Raw genomic sequence first — 17,941 nt, 5'->3', positions numbered from 1 at the left:
AGTGTAAACTGCACACACGTGCTCTGCAATTACAGGCCTGAGACATGGTTGGGGGCTACTTAAGTAGGTAGCACAATCAATGCTGCAGGCCCACTAGAAGCATTACATTTACAGGCTCTGGTATGTAATGCTTCTAGTGGGCCTGCAGCACTGATTGTGCTACCCACTTAAGTAGCCCCCCAACCATGTCTCAGGCCTGTAAGTGCAGAGCCTGTGTGTGTAGTTTACATGTTACCATGGACTTATAAGTAAATTAAATATGGCAATTGGAAATGAACCCAAATTACCATGTTCAGGGGAGAGAGCACAAGCATTTTAGCACTGGTTAGCGAAGTTAGAGTCTTTATACCAGTAAAACGTGGTCAGAAAAAGGGAGGAGGCACAAAGTTGGAGAGAAGACCACACCAAGGCTGTCAGGTCGAAAATCAGTGAACATAGTGATTTCACCGGTTATAATTGAGATATAAAAACTGAAAAAAAGAAGTTGTCTAGTTTTGGCTCCTGTCACCACCTCCAATCTACCACATCACAAATCCTTATTTTATTCTGTCTGAGTTTGACTCTGGGTGTCGTAAGGTGCCACGATAACTAGGCAATTTCACAGATTGTGCATGTATGAATGTATATATATATGGTGTTTCTATGGTGTTTCTATTGAATGAACCTAGACAGATGGCAGTGGAAACTGTACATGGTGACACGCAAAAAGTCAACGAGTGGTAGGAGAAATAGATGGGTTGACAGTTAAAACATTATAATGTAATGTTCTTTAAAGAGGTGAGTCTTCAACTCTTTCTTAAATTGGAGCAGCATTGGGGGGGTCCTGATGCATATGGGCATATTGTTTCATATCCTTTGCATTGATGGAAAAGGCCTGTTTGCATATTTTTTCTTTTTTACACTTCCTAGTCTGCAATTTGATGGTGTCATGGCTATCGATGTGCCAAGAACCTCCAGAGAGAGGGAGCTTGTTTGTAACATAATTGGGGGTGCTGGTCGTGATAGCTTTGTAAATGAGGCAGCTGGTTTTGAAGATGGTGCGGGCGGCAAGAGGAGCCAATGGAGATCTATCTGGATGGGGGTGACATTATCATATTTCTTCAGGCTTTGGATAAGACGCGTTGTGGTGTTTAGGATGCCCTTAAGGGGTGCCAGTGTGTAGTCTGAGAGGCCATGGAGCCTAATATTTGAAATCTGGAAGAGGACAAAATCAAGGTGGAATCTATCTTTAGCCAAGATTTACGGAAAGCAGTATGTTTTGTTTTGGTGAATTGTTTGCAAGAATATGAGAAAAAGAGTGTTAGAATACAGAGCAGAGGGTGTGAATCGGTTCATATGTGAAACTGTTTAAGACTATATCTGATGCAACTATTGAGAGATGGATCAGGGTTGAGGAAGCAGGAGCGAATATGGAACTATTTGGAGCACATTCAATGAGAGGAACAACGGTGACCAAGTCTTTCTGGGCAGGAGGTAGACTGGGAGACATTCTGAAAGCAGCTGACTGGTTTAGGGCTTGTGAATTTGCCATACATTACCTATGGCCTGCGGATCATGTAGCAAACATGAATTTAGGGGGCTTTAACATGCATAATACTATTCTCCAGTTTTGCAATGAAATGACGATTCTCCAGTATTTATGAAAAGAGAATTTGGGTTTCATTAAAGACACAGAGGCCAGCATTATCCTGCCCTCCTCCCCTGTATGCGTAAGCATTTAAAAAAAAAAAAAAAAAAAAAAAAAAAGGATTTTAATGAAATGTATAGTTTAATTGTTAAGACTTGGACGTTGGGCCTTTACAGGTCAGTTATACTGTGCTGTTTTTATATTTTCCTATCCGAATATCTGCCACAAAGAGAAAAGAAGAGAAAGTGATTCAGTGAGTTGGGTATTGCAAGATGGGCTTTCAAATTTGTGGAGACCCACATATGAAAGAGGATGAGGATTCTAAGTCAAGAGAATATATAAGACTGTCTGAGTTCTAAATCTGCAGATTGTTTGGTTTTATGATGTCACGATAATACTTTGTAGTGCTGCAGGTATGGCATTAAAAAGAGTTTAGGCATAATAAACAAGTTACTTACCTTTGGTAACGCTTTTTCTGGAGGATACAGTATCTGCCTGTGGATTCCTCATCTTGTGAATATCCCCTGCGCCAGCAACATTTGGAAACTTTTGTAGCACTCCATGCCGATGAGGTCGAAGACGACGTCACAGAGACACGGCTCCGCTCGCGACTCCGCTGACGTCACCGGATCCATAGGAAGACCTCGTCGGCATGATGACGTCAGTTCCGCCCTTTTTTCCGTGCCTTCGAGGCACACGGGCGGACTGACAGCAATATATACATAGCGTATGCAGTACATAATATACAAAGCAACACACACAGTGTGGAGATTAAATAGGAAGGCAAAAGAAATAACACACTGCCTTTGACAGTAACAAATACATTTTGAAACACCATCATTAGAAATTTAGGTATACAAGGGTGGACAACGGGGAGGCGGGTGGGTCAGTGAGGAATCCACAGGCAGATACTGTATCCACCAGAAAAAGCGTTACCGAAGGCAAGTAACTTGTTCTTCTGATGGATACATCTGCCAGTGGATTCCTCACCATGTGAAAAGATTCCCACAGCAGTCCCACTCCCTGAGGAGGTTGTCCACCCTTCTGTACCAGAAAGTCCTGAAGGACGGAACGAGCAAAGTGACCGTCCCTCCTCACCTCGGAATCCAAGCAGTAATGCTCCGCGAAAGTGTGCCGGAGGCCCAAGTTGCCGCTCTACAAATGTCCTCCACAGGAACACCTCTAGACAAGGCAGATGTAGAAGACTTTGCTCTGGTAGAATGAGCCCTTATACCCTCTGGAGGTTCCTTACCGGCCAAAGAGTAACAGATATTGATGCACAAGATAATCCATCTGGAAAAAGTGCGCTTGTGCACCGCTCTGCCTTTCCTGCAGCCAGCAAAGCCCACGAAGAGCTGGCTTTCCACTCGAAAGTATTTAGTCCTATCAAGGTAGAAGCTCACCGTCCTCTTAGGGTCCAAGCGGTGAAGCCGCTCCTCCTCCTTGGAAGGGTGAGGGGGAGGATAGAAGGTAGGAAGGGTAATGGACTGCCCCAGATGGAAAGGAGTTACCATCTTTGGCAGAAAGCAGCCCTGGTCCTGAGTACCATTCTTTCAGCATGAATAGTCAAGAACGGGGGCTTTGAACTCAGAGCTTGAAGCTCACTTACCCTCCTTGCCGAGGTAATAGCAATGAGAAACACTGTTTTAAAAGACAATAGCCTTAAGGGACACTTGTGGAAGGGTTCAAAGGGAGAACCCATCAAGTAAGTTAAGACAAGATTTAAGTCCCATTGAGGCACAATAAAAGGAGTAGGCGGAAACTTGTTAGTAAGGCCCTTAAGAAATCGTAAAACAATAGGCGATTTAAACAAAGACGGCTGATCCGGCAAGCAAAGGAAAGCCCCACAGTGGCTACAGAAAAGCCTTGCTGAGCAAGAGAAAGAGCCAACTGAAGGCTGTTGGATAAACGAGCCCTCAAAGGGTCAATAGACTTCTCTCCGCACCAAATAACAAATTTAGACCACCCATAGGAATAGATAGATTTGGTGGAATGACGTCTGGCAGACAAAATTACATCTACCACATCAGGCGGGAGAGAAAAAGAATTCAGGTTGCCCCGTTCAATCTCCAAGCATGAAGGTGTAAGTTCTGGAGGTGGGGGTGTAGAACCTGCCCCTTCGACTGCGAGAGGAGGTCTGCCCTCAGAGGGAGACGGAGCGGAGGGCACGAGGAGAGGTGGAGAAGATCTGTATACCACACCCTTCTTGGCCAATCCGGGGCGATCGATATGACTTGGGCCCGGTCTTGGCGAATCTTCCTCAGAACCCGAAGAATCAAGGGTATAGGAGGAAACGCGTAAAGGAGATGTGAGTCCCATCTCAACTGAAACGCGTCCCCCAAAGCTCCCTGCATCGGATACTGGAGACTGAGAACTGCCGACTGAGACTGTCTGCACGCACGTTCAGAACCCCGGCCAGATGATTTGCCATCAGAAAAATCCGATGAACCTGAACCCAGGACCAGAGACGCAGAGCCTCTCTGCAGAGACAATGCGACCCCACTCCTCCCTGCATTGCGGTAGTGTTGTCTGTCAGGACTTGAACCGACTGACCGCGAAGGGAAGGGAGGAAGGAATGAGTGCCAAACGTATCGCCCGCAATTCCAAAAGGTTGATGTGAAGCAACCTTTCCTCTGGAGACCAAAGACCCTTGATCTCCAGATCCCCCAGATGCGCACCCCACCCTACAGTGGATGCATCTGTTATCACTGTGGCCACCGATGGAGGTAGATGGAAGGGCTTTCCTTGAGACAGATTGCCCTCCACGCTCCACCAAGACAGATCTGCTGCAGCGTCTCTGGAGATCCTCACAGACTCCCTTAGATCTCCCTTGTGCGGATACCACTGCCTGCGGAGTCACCACTGGAGGGCCCTCATGTGCCAGCATGCATGGTTGACCAACAGAATGCAGGAAGCAAACAGACCGAGCAGACGAAGGACCTTCAGGACTGGAACGACCGCTCCATTGTAAAACAAGGGAATCATTTCCTGTATGTCGAGAATCCTGTGTGGAGGTGGGAATGCTCGACACACAGTAGTGTCCAGTACTGCCCCTATGAACAGGTTGCGCTGAGAGGGCACCAGGTGAGATTTGGGCACGTTTTCGAGAAACCCAATTTGTACAACAGCTGGGTTGTATACTGCAGATGATGAAGCACCTTCTCTGGCGACTCCGCTTTGATCAGCCAGTCGTCCAGATAGGGGAAAACTGGAATCCCCGACGTCCTGAGATGGGCTGCCACCACTGCCATCACCTTGGTGAAGACTCGAGGTGCAGTAGTAAGACCAAACGGAAGGACCGCAAACTGATAATGTTGCGACCCTACCGTAAAACGGAGATACTTCCTGTGCGACTTCAGAATGGGGATGTGGAAATACGCATCCTGCAAGTCGATGGACACCATCCAGTCCTCCTGATGCAGGGCTTGAAGGACCTGCGCAAGGGTGAGCATCTTGAACTTCTCTTGCTTCAGAAAAAGATTCAAGATCCTGAGGTCCAGGATTGGACGCAACATGCCATCCTTCTTCGGAATCAGGAAATACCGGGAGTAGCATCCCTGACCCCTTTCCTGCTCGGGAACACCTCTATCGCACCTTTTTTTAGAAACATTAGGACCTCCTCCTAGAGGAGAAGAAGATGGTCCTCCGAGCAAGCACCTTGGCAAGGAGGGTAATTTGGAGGGAATTCCCAAAAGGGAAGGGCGTACCCATTTTCTACAAGATCTAGAACCCAAAGGTCTGTAGTAACCGATTCCCAATCTTGTAGAAAATGGGTAAGCCGGCCCCCCACAGGACCAGCATGATCCAGAATGGTGCATCTAGGGCTGCTTTGCAGTGTTGGGAGGGACGTAGGAAGAGGAGGAGGAGAGCTGCCGACCTCGAGCACGACCTCTGATCCTGCCCCTGTAGCTCTTATACAGAGTGTTCTGTTGCTGTTGTTGCTGCTGCTGCTGGGGCTGCCTGTAAGTCTGAAAGGACGATCTTCCAAAGCCCCTGTACCTCCTAAACGAACCCCTAGACTGAGTCTGCAGACCCAGAGATTTGGCCGTGGCTTTACTCTCTTTAAATCTCTCCAGTGCAGCATCAGTTTTCTTACTAAAAAGACCAGAGCCGTCAAACGGCAAGTCCAGGAGCGTTGCCTGCACATCAGGGGAGAACTCAGATGACTTGAGTCACGCACCCCTCCTTGTGGCAACAGAAGAGCCCATAATCCTAGCGACAGAATCAGCAGTATCCAGGCCGCTCTGGATTACTTGACGTGCAGCCGCCTGAGTGTCCGATAGCACCTCATTAAAGTTCAGTCTATCCTCCTCTGACAGTTTTGGGGCCAGTTGATTCGCTGAATCCATTAGAGCATGGATATTTCGCCCCAAAAGACCGGTGGCATTTTTCGATTTTAAAGCCATATTGGCAGAAGAGAAGATTTTCTTGGCTGACTGGTCCAATTTCTTTGCATCCCTGTCACTAGGGACTTGGGGAAAAGCACCTGAAGATCTTTTGGAACAGGGAGCCTGACCCACCAGACTCTCCGGAGAAGGATGGGAAGTCAGAAAGTCTGGGTCTCCTGGAGCCGCCCTATATCTCCTTGCAACAACCTTAGAGACCGTAGGAGCAGAGAAGGGCTTACGCCATACTTCAATGACCGGTTCAATAATGGCGTCATTAAATGGAAGTAAGGTCTCCGATACAGAGGAAGGAGAATGTAAAACCTCTGTGAGGATGTTCGGTTTAAACTCTGCAGATGGTAACTGCAGATCCAGAAGCTCAGCCGCTTTTTTAATAACTGAGTGGTAGGGTGCCACATCTTTTGAAGGAGTAATCTCCCACTCAGGTGACAAGTCCAGGCCACTAGCCTCTTTCAACTCCTCAAAGAGATCATCTGATTCCATGAGCTCACCTTCTTCCACTTCTTCCATCTGGTACCTTTGTTCCTCTAGTACCCTTTGAGCTTCCCTCCTGGATCTGATTCTCACAACAGGAGTCGGCAGCGCCGTAAACGAATCCGACGGAGCCGGAGCCGGCGTCGAACCCGGATTCAGAGGGGCAGCCAGAGTCGAACGAGGTCGAACCGGCGCCGGTGAAGATGGAAGCGGCGTCGATGTCCTCAGCGCCGGTAAAGGCCAAGACGGCCTCGCCAGGAAAAATGGCATAAAGGGAGCTTGAGGATAAGCTTGAGGAACTCCCAAGTTGAAAGCCATTGGACCAATGGGACCTGAAGGCGCACCAGAGGGGTACAAAGCTCTGGAAAAGACCCCATACATCGCATTTAAATAATGCGTCGGATATTGACCTGAGCCTGGAAATGAAGGATATGGCTCAGGCTGAGGCATCAGCGGACTCAGGCCGATCGGCGTTCACGGTGGAACCAGTGGAGTCGAAGACTCGTCCGGAGCCGGAACTTCCTCAACTGGAACCGGAGATGGAGCCGGTGTCGGAGATGGGGCCGGAGCCGGAGAATGCTCCGGTGAAGCTCCAGACGATGTCAGGCCAATAGGAGAATCAGGAACAGAGACAGGAGAAGGAGACACAAAGTCCTTATGACGTCGAGAAGGTGAGGTCGATCTCGAAGCCGCATCCCTGTCCGAGCGATGTTGAGATCCATGCCTCTTCTTTTTCTTGGGTTTCTTGGACTTGGAAGCAGGGCCCGACGTCGACTTCGACGCCGACCTAGATCTTCTTCAACCTCTTTGCTCCTTTTTTCATCCTGGCAATGAATAACTTGGCCTCCCTTTACTTCAGAGCCTTTGTGCTCATCTTGAGGCAGCAAGAACATCCTTCGACATCATGATCCGATGAAAGGCACCAGACACAGTCCTCGTGCAGATCCGTAATCAACATGTGCTTACAAAGGCTTAAACCTGGACTTCTTAGTCGACATCTTCAGCTGCAGACAAGAAGAAAGAGAGATACCAGCAGGAAAACAAAGTATCCAGCTAAAGCTACAGAGAGAGTCCCCGAAAACCGTTAGCGTCGACGGCGCGGAAAAAAGGGAACTGACGTCATCACGCCGACGAGGTCTTCTTATGGATCCGGTGACGTCAGCGGAGTCGCGAGTGGAGGCGTGTCTCTGTGACGTCGTCTTCGACCTCATCGGCGTAGAGTGCTACAAAAGTTTCCGAATGTTGCTGGCGCAGGGGATATTCACAAGGTGAGGAATCCACTGGCAGGTGTATCCATCAGAAGCTACTCTTCGGTCCTGTAACGAAATTCAGAACTAGAGTCCTAGAGCACAATGGTTAGGTCACCATTGAAGACCATCTCCAATCAACGAATAAATACATGTGTATGTATCAGACAAAATCCCTAAATCTTTTGGGATTTCTTGTTTTTTTCTACTTCCCAACTCTTTGATTTCCATTCTCCATCTTAGTTTCAGTGCTTACAAAGAAAAAGTGCCAAGGCCCAATGATTAGCTGAGAAACCCGTGACTGGCCCTATTGAACATCTGCTAGCTAACACCAAAGCTGTGTAGTCTCGTTCCACTTCATTCTTCTTTCACCCACCACTAGAAACTCCCTGCCCCTTCTGCTCACTTTTGCAGCTTCCTGCTTTCTCTCTTTATCATAGGTTTTCCTTCTTTCTCTCCCTCCCACTTGCCTGCTTGTTTATTTTTCAGTCTCTTGTTTAAGGGTCAAAGTCTGATGATGAAAAATAAGTGTCGGTCTCCAAAAATGAGTGCAGGTCGACCCCACCTACAACCATCAGCTAAAATTAACTACTCACATTTTTCCTTCTTGGATGCCTCCTGTTTTATTCATACCCAATCTTCCACTTTGAAAGAGCCAGGTTTTGTCTCTTTTTAAATGCTTCCCTCGATACTTCTTTAGTCTCACAAGCACTCTGCTCCTTATCCTTCCCTGACTGACCTGTCTCACACTAGTTCGGTCCATACATGGTGGATAAACTTTTGAACAGGTTACACATCCCTAAGAAAGCAAAAAGGCGACTTTCTTATCATGAAGTGCGGTGTATTACACAATATGTTCTTTATCTCTTCCTTCCCATTCAAATTACTACATACCACCAGCGAACTATCATTAAGTAGATAACTGAATGGTTCGACCAAGTCATTGTCTCGTGGGTGATATAAAGCTGTGCATATAATGATGTGGAATACCATGAACACTCAAATATTCACTCATTGAAACAAACTATGGATGATTGTCCGTTACGAACTCTTCCGGACAACTTTATCTTGCAAGAATTCCCACTAAAAACTCTATCACGTCCACTGACCTCATGTCTCTCACTAGTTTGACTTCTGGCCATTTTGAAAAATAGCCAACTATCATTAAAGCATACATGCCTCGCAATGCAGGACAATTATAGGGACAAGTTATGTCCACCCATTATGTTCAAGCTTCTGCAAAAGCCTGTGTGGATAAATACTCCACACAATGGGCGATGCCATCACTACTTGTGATTTTCCAGAACTGTTACATGCTACACAATTCCTCACAAACCTCCCATAATTTTTACCCCTATCCAGCCACCAGAAATTGGCTCTTGTCCTACTTTTCATTGCAGATGTGATACCGTGCCCTTCTTGCAAAAGTTCTTGCAACTTCCATCTGAAGCCAATAGGAACCATCAACTTGTCAGCTCTTATAATCAAATCAGATAGCTCTGACCATGCTAGCTAATAGTTTCCATTCTCGGGCATCTCATGAATCTCAACTGGGCTGACCTTTCAAAATGGACTTATTAATTGCCACCAAACCATTTTCTGTTTCACCAAATCCATTGTGCTTTGATGGTTAATGCAACATACTGACTTGCTGTCTCTCTGCCCACCACGTTTCATAGACAGCCATCTTCCTGCCCTTTTGAACTGTCCTATTTTCTTTCTGTATCTCTGTATAGTAATAATAACCCGGTATTTGTAAAGCGCAAACTAATCACCCCTAACGGTCTCAAGGCGCTGGGGACCGTCGGGAAGATTAAGCAAGCTATTGCCTAGAGTCACATGGTGCTGGGCTGAGCTGCCGCTGGGGACTGAACTGTGAGGACCGTGCACTGGAGTCAGCCGACCTGGCCGCTGCGCCACACCTATCTATCTCGTTTTGCCTGACCCTGACCTGCACTGCTTCCTTTTCGTTGCAAACCCCTTTTCACTGACCCTCCCACTGCCCATTTTCCACTTAGTTCTGCAATACCTTCACATGTCAAAACATACTATTGTTTTTTATAATTTTCATTCATCATTTATACTCACTGGAAGCAACTTGTGGTTTTCAGGAAGGGTGTTGGCCAAGTTTTCTAGTCCATCATAGTCTTCTAACATATAGTAACATTCAGCCAAACGTTCTTGGTTTCTTCCTTGCACATAATACTGCACAGCATTTACCCTAATAACAAAAGCAGATTTTTAAAGTGAACTATCTTAAAAAGGCAAGTTGGAGGTTTTAAAATACTATAATTGCAGCAAAACTGTTTTGCAAACATGCTATTAACTGTGAATGTTACTTAAGAGTATATTTGTTTACCTTATTAGAGGATATTTAAAAACCTAATGTGTATTTTAACCACTCATATGAAGGAGCTTTCAAAAGATCGATTTTTGTCTGCATCAAAATAGTAGTAACTGAAGATGGTAAAAGATTCACTAGACAAAATGGCTTTATGAATGCAACTCAATTAATGAACCATTTCATGAAGAGTTACAGTAATCGCTATGAGAACAAGGCAGAGCACACTTTAAGAAAACCTTGATGGTGGCATGAAAAGGACTACGTTTTCCTTCTCCCACACAGAATATTTTGGATTGTCGATGAAATACCACATTCTTTATTATTTAGTCAAGGATTAGAATCCATTAACCTGTAATTTTTTTAAAAATCATATTTTACCTCAAACTGATGGCAGGAACAGACCCACCCATACCTTTATTAAGCTTTCACAAGCATCCCACACACATCACAAGCCATCAGGAGCAAACACAAAACCACCCACGTCAAAGAAAAAAAAAATGCTGCTGAAAAGAGCTTTGCAGGAAAAGTGCTTAAACAGACTCACTGTTTTATCCGCCCAATCAAGATACTGGTTCAAATAGTTTATTCCTGATAATGGTCCACTAAGGTACAGAATACTCAACTGAAAGGGTATATGCAAAGCAATTTGCGAAAGGAGTGATGGTTTGCTTTCAGTTAAAGTAATGTAGTTTAATTTTTTGTCTGCTAGATAAGTCATAGAAGGAAATATGTCTTCAAAATTAGTGTCAAGGAAGACCAAGTTGTCATTCATCTCACCTGATATAAAAAAGAATGTAGCCAATCATCATGTTGATTAAAGACAAGAGGGAAATATATATATATATACATACATACATATATATATATATATATATATATATATATATATATATTTATTCAATATCTAGACCCCAACGCAGACATTCCTAAATACTGCTGTGAGCGGAGTGGTAAGCTGAACTGCATAACTTTTTAATTTATTATGGAAATGCAAAAAAGGCAAGAATCTTATTGAAACAACTGAGATAGCATAAGAACTTGGGATGAGCCAATTTAGCAAAATGTGTGACTTAACACACTGCCTTCAATATCCACCTTGGCTCCCTTTGCATCTCAGTCCGGTGTATCAGATTCTTATTACTGGTTGGCCATAGAACACTCACCAATGTCAATCACATCAATACTTACCAAATGCTAATTGGTTGCTCCACTGCCAACAAAGATCCACATTAGACACAGCTAATGTCGAACCCCATTACAGAGTAAAACTATCAACAAGCATAAAGAATTCTAATATGGCATCTTTGCAGAATAGTAAAAAATTCGAATTTAAGGATAAACATTCATATGGAAGAAAAGGGAATCCAAAGAGTCACCCCTGTCCTGTGCCAGTTTGCAGAGACAAGTTGGCATGGGCAGTCTGGAAGGTAATAAATTCTTGAAGTTGAAGGTAGTAGCCTCCCAGTTGGGCAGTCTTACTAAACAAGACCTTTCCAATCTATTTCCATAACTAAGAAAGCTAGGGCACAATGTGTCTAAAGAGTACAACATTCTAAGACCCCCTTCCCAAAAATGTATAATTGTAACACAAAGATAATGGGAAGAATGTGATTAGCACAGTCATAACCCCTTTTATCTAGGCATATAACCGCTGATATGAAATTCATTGTTTACTAAAACAGGTACTGCTGGTCTAGTCCCCAAAAAATGCTTGGTATGACCCAGGTCTCATATGTGATCATTTTTTTCTGGCATAACAGGCAATCCATGAAAGAACTCTCTCTTAGGTTACATAAATGTATGTGGAGACGTGCATACACCCCTTATGATAAAATGCCAACTGCTACTTATCTAATGCAAATATTCCGAAAATGGTATGCATAGTATATATTTCTAACATGTTGTTAAATGTGTGCTATGAATAATAACGTGTTTTACATGTTTATGAAAATATACCTGTCATTCATACATTGAGAGCAATTTACATTGTGTACTTTGCCTATGCTTTTCAGAAACATGACAATTTAAAGGGTACAAGCTAATGTACACTTGAAGGGGAATGTTACGACTTTGGTTTGCTGTTGATTGAATTTACCTCCATGTTGATAACTCAATAAAAAAATGTACCCAAAAAAACTATAGATGCAAAATAAATTATATTTGCCTAAAGTTCACAAACAAACGCTCACCATTTAATGTGTATACTGATATGGGAGCATTTGTTCTTATGTCACTAATGAGCTTTAATTGACATCATCCAGAACCAAGACTTCAAACTCAGCAATACAAGGGAGAGTGACAGAATTAATCCCTTAAACTACGACAAGAAGTGGGCATCCTGAGGAAGACCCAATAATGTATTCTCTCTTGTACAGAATGCAAGAACTAGTACTGATAATCAGTGGAAAATCACCAATAATCTAAGCACTCCTCGTGTACCCAGATGGTATAAAATGGAAATTGGCTAGCATTACTGCAAAGGGTTGGACCTTGAGAGTATCCTAATGGAGGGGTACATATGTTTGGCACTGTCTGTGCTAAACAGTACACTGACAACAGCTTTGAGAAGTAGGCTACTGTCTTGCTACGAGATATAAGCAGGTTTCATGAAGGTGAGAAGGTATAAAAAACACTTTTCTCTTACCACCCACTGCCACAAATAACTGATTAAGGACAGAAATGAAATAACTGTCACCCAAAAGCCTAAAGTCAGTTGCAATTAGTATAACAAATTAAAAAACACTGAAAGCAAACCGTTCTTTACACCAGAGAATGGCCTCCTACAATATCGCTACTAAAAATATAAAAAGTGAAACAGAAGCAAAACTGGTGTTTAGAGAAGAGAAGTATGGCCTGTACCCTATGAAGGATCCATGGTTTCTCATTTCTTCCTATTGTGGGGTTCAAGTAGCTGTGAGTCAGATATACGCTACTTTGGTAGTGGAGTGGGAGCTGAGGGGGTCAAAAAGTGAGATGTAATTCAGTCACTTCGACAACAGGTCATAAACAACAGTGTATTCCTTTACTATTCACCTCAGCATATACTTCAGATGAACACACATCCAAAAGATGCAAAGGCTCTGTAATGAGTCTTAAAGAACCACATAGCCCTATCCAGGAACAACTAATTTCTAGGACATAAAAAAAAGAAAACTGACTGTTAAGACTGATAGCAATTTCCTGAAAAAACACTGGATACATTCACCCAGGCCTTTACACTAATGTTGTGTTGTAATGATTGTACTGTATTGTTTTACTCTGTGAGTCGCGTGGTGTCATGCGACTCACAGCCTTATTGTAATGCTTTCTCTGACCATTCTCGAGTGTTGCCGCTAAGCTGTTGAGGTTTCCCCAGTAATGCCACTCCTGGCGTTGGACTCCTGGCAGCTGGACGGCTACGGTTGTGGGTGTACGACTTACCAGAATAAACCTACTTCAAATCAATCCTGCCTACAGTGTGTATGTCTACAACAACTTGGCGACGTGTGGGATCTTTTCCGCACCCACCGCCATATGCTGCCGCCGTTCTTGTCATTTCACGAGAGAAGCTTAATACAGCCTTCTACATTTCAGAAAATCCAGCGCAACTACTTAAACTTGGCCCGACTCTTCAAGGTTGGAGAAATGTATCTAACTTACTTTCCGCTTTCACTAGAGCTTTCTACTCACAGAGACGATTGTGTGGCAGTCAAAGGTAACACTTCAGAAAAACATTTCAAGGAAGGCACATGGATCCTATGATGCCCAGCTTCTGCACCTATCTTGTAAATGCATCCTAGGTTTTCATCTTCGGGATAAGCAATCAGTGGCCATATTACAGCATTATTAGGATCAGCCATGCAGAATATGCTAATAACAGCTGTGCTTCACAGAGTCCTTTCATCACATTTTTTATTTTTCCATTATCTTTTAAAAAAGCAATGCTAAGCACAAGAATATATAGAATTCTGAACATAAGAATCAAAGCATGTTTACAAAATGAAGAGAAACATTTTAACGTGGTGAAATCCAGTTTTACAAAGTAAATATTGAGAAACGAGAAATAGCACCAACTTGCATAAAGGCAGGAAAATCAATGGAAAACAAAAACAACCTTTGTTTAAACATCTCTAGTAATAACATATCAATATGTTCACTACACACATTCTACCACCCTCCAGGGGATAACCTCACCTTCATAGAATACCTTATGGCTATTCTAGCTACAAATGACGGTCAACAAAATATTCTAATATTCCTCGGTGACTTCAACCTCCACTGGGATGACCAGAACGACCCAGGGGTCAACAGCCTCAAAGCTTTCCTCTCAGATCTTAACCTAAACCAAATCTGTAACAGCCCCACACCTGATAAAGGCTCAACCCTCGACCTAGTAATCTCCAAAGTTGACTCCACTCAGCTTGAATCGATCCTCCCTTGTTACTGGTCTGACCATCACATCATTACATTCCACGTCATGGAATCAGTTAAACTACTCTCTGCACAACCCACAAGAACTAGGATCTGGAAGAGGAATCTAAAAAACATTGGTTCCGACCTACTCTCAACCTCTAATCTTGACATCCTGCTTCCCCCTGAAGGCCTAGCCGATGTACAAGGTCTGACTAACCATTACTTCCACTCCATGAAAAGGTTATTAGACAAAATAGCTCCTTTACAATTGAAAAGAGTCACCACAAAAGACTCAAAATCCTGGTATGATGGTAGGCCAAATGAAGACAGACTATCACTAAGATTAATTGAACGACGATGGAGATCTGCACCATCCTCTGACCACCTCAAGCTACTAAGAACCACGAGAAACTCCTACTTTAGAAAGATCAGACGATCTAAAGCTGACTTCTTCAGTAATCAACTAGACCAAGCCAAGAACCGTCCCAAGAAGCTAGTCGAACTAATCAAAGCCCAAACCAAAGGAGTACCCACCCACCCGAAGGCTATCCCCGACACCCTACCCAATTGTGTGGAATTTACTTCCTTTTTCATTATGAAGACAGAAACCATAAAAACCAACCTGCTCCATGACCGTTTATCCTTTACTGACACGCAGAAGAACACCTCACTGTCCCCGACAGGTGCCCTATTCAAATTCTCCGCAAAATTCAACCTTAAAAACTACGCATCCTGGTCCTCCTTCAACACTTACAGTAAAGTTACTATACTAAAAACGCTAACTGCTTTGAATCCCTCCAGCCACTTCACAGACCCTCTTCCTGCAAACTATTTAAAAGAATTCATTACACTACCTCTTTGGACCAAGATTATAAATACCTCTCTCCTTTAAGGAACCATCCTAGAAATCCTTAAAACAGGTCAGCTATCACCTATCCTAAAGAAACCAACGGCAGACCAATCTGACTTAAATAACTATCGCCCGATATCCAACATCCCCACTCTGGCCAAGCTCTTGGAAAAATGTGTTCACACACAGCATAGCAACCACATTGAACAATTCAACCTGCTCAACCAATACCAATCAGGTTTCCGTGCAGGTCACAGTACAGAATCAGCCATGACCCACATAATAGACGACGCATAAAAAATCCTTGACCAAAACGAAGCCTGTTTACTAATCTTACTTGACCTTTCATCGGCATTTGACACCGTCAAACACGACAACCTGCTAGAGCTCCTGAAACACAGAATGGGATTATCTGGACCTGTGCTTGCTTGGTTCACCTCTTTCCTCCAAAATAGATCTCAAAGATTCAAGGTCCTTATCCAACCCCGTTCCAGTCATGTTAGGAGTACCGCAGGGTTCTTCCCTTTCAACCGCACTTTTCAACCTTTTCATGGAACCACTCACTGAACTTCAGTCTCTCCAATGTCCACTTTCACATGTACGCAGATGAAACCCAACTCTACAAAAAGATCCACTCACTTGAGGACATCAAATCTCTCAACTCAACGCTACAAAAAACTCAAACATGGCTGGCCGAAAACCATTTGAAACTAAACTCCCTCAAAACTGAATTCCTCTTAATCGCCCCCCCCCCCCCAACAACCAATAATCCATCATCCTCGACTGGATGAAGCACCTAACAGCACTCAAAGGGCAACCTCTCATTGTCGACTCAGCGAAATAGCTGGGAGTGACGCTGGACAGAAACCTAAAGATTCAGAAACATATCAGCACCTCTACAAAAGGAGCCCATTTCCACATGAACATCCTGAGAAGACTGAAACCCTTCCTGCCAGCAAATGACTTCAAACAAGCAGTTCAAGCCCTAGTAATCCCAAGAGTGGAATATGGGGTTGTCACCCTATGCGGCCTCCCCAGATTAATGATGGCCCCTCTAAGAGTCTCAACCAACTCAGCTGCTATTCTCATCACAGGCTCAAAAAGAAACTGTCACATCTCCCCAGACCTTACAACCCTCTACTGGCTACCGTTCGAGGCTAGTAGTCATCTGACAATCGCATGTATGATGCACAAGGTCTTACATCACAATACTCTGAGTTATCTAGATCAGAAACTGGTACTCTCTTGTGGTAATAGATCCTCCAGGAATCTTCTACTGAAACCACAACGATTTTCCAAGAAGAAAACTTACAACCAGACCTTCTCAGGAATGGCTCCCAGGATCTGGAATGCTTTGCCCACAGAAACAAGACTGAACCCTTCTACTGCCTCCTTCAAAAAAGAAGTGAAATCGATTCTCATGGCTAAATTTACTTGAATTACTTACTTATATATATATATAATTACTAGTCTGTATTTGTGATCACTTTGGATTTGAATCACCTATATTTTTATTTTTCTATGTGTTGGAAACAGCCCACTCCCACTCCGCAGGGTGGTGGTGGACTCCCCGAACACACTGTGGTAGCTTGGCTCGAGTGGTCAGGAAACAGGCGCAGTGCTAAGCATACAATATACCCATACAATAACCATGCGTGCATCCGTTCCAAAAACGACTCTACACCGTAAAAATTATGAAAATATTCTTTCTTTATCTTTTTCTCTTAGTTGCTGATTGGAAAAATAAATAGGTCAATCACAATATACAAATTTCAATTAGTGCAGGTCAAATACATATTGGCTGTTTGATGAAATAAATAGGGGTGATCATAAATAACAGGGCATAAATACAAGTGCAATATATACAGACAATTAAATACTTTGAGGCAATAAATACTGTACCAATAAATATTGTACACCAACAAGTCCTGTGGACCTATAAATATAGTGCAGCAATAAATAGGTAAAAACTCAATAAATACAGTACCCCCCAATAAATAATTAAAAGTATACAGCAACACTCATATAATCAGATGACACTTCAATTCTTAAGGGCTGATTTGGCCCAGGCACAGCTTGTAGGGTTGTGGAAGGCTTGAGGGGGGGCTACTCCCTGGCTGGGACAAGGCTGAGGCCTAAACTGAGGTAGATCAAAGGGGGGAATACCAATGCCCTGGCTTTCTCTCTCCACACAACCTCTCTAGGTTAGTCCCAGTTCACCCCTGGCACAGTCAGGTTGGTTTCAGCACCTCCCTAGCCCCTTAGAGCAGTCTCTCAGGTCTCCACAGGGCCTTAGGCGCCCCCTACTCCACTTACTGCCCTTTTTCTGATGTTCCGACGCCGCTGGAGTCGTGTCGACGCCGTGAGGCGGTTCCGGTTCGGTCTCGGCGGCCTCGGCACAATGTCAGTTCTTTGACGACGCCGGTAGGCGGTTCCGGTCCGATGTCGGTGGCCTCGGTTCGATCTCGACCTCCGATTCGACGGCGTCGGGCAGTCTCTTCACGATGTCGACTTCGGGCGGCTCCGGTCCGATGGCGCTCTCGGCTCCGATGACGTCGGCCGGCCTGGCCTCGATGTCGACTTCCGGCGACTCCGGGGTGC

The 17,941-nt window shown here is 44.2% G+C and overlaps 1 protein-coding gene across 1 annotated transcript in view; it reads right to left on the bottom strand.

Moving 5' to 3' along the window:
* The window catches only part of WDR35 (WD repeat domain 35), a 515,604-nt gene that overhangs the window by 180,616 nt on the left and 317,047 nt on the right, over positions 1 to 17,941 (bottom strand). Inside the window, exon 22 of the mRNA XM_085610631.1 lies at positions 9,843 to 9,975. Within this exon, the coding sequence (XP_085466757.1) occupies positions 9,843 to 9,975 (133 nt within the window). The remainder of the gene's footprint in view (positions 1 to 9,842; positions 9,976 to 17,941) is intronic.

Source organism: Triturus cristatus, chromosome 6 (genome assembly GCF_964204655.1).
Source record: "Triturus cristatus chromosome 6, aTriCri1.1, whole genome shotgun sequence".
NCBI classification, from domain to species: Eukaryota; Metazoa; Chordata; class Amphibia; order Caudata; family Salamandridae; genus Triturus; species Triturus cristatus.
The sequence above is the reverse complement of the archived record's forward strand: the minus strand, read 5'-3'. Positions and strand labels throughout refer to the sequence as shown.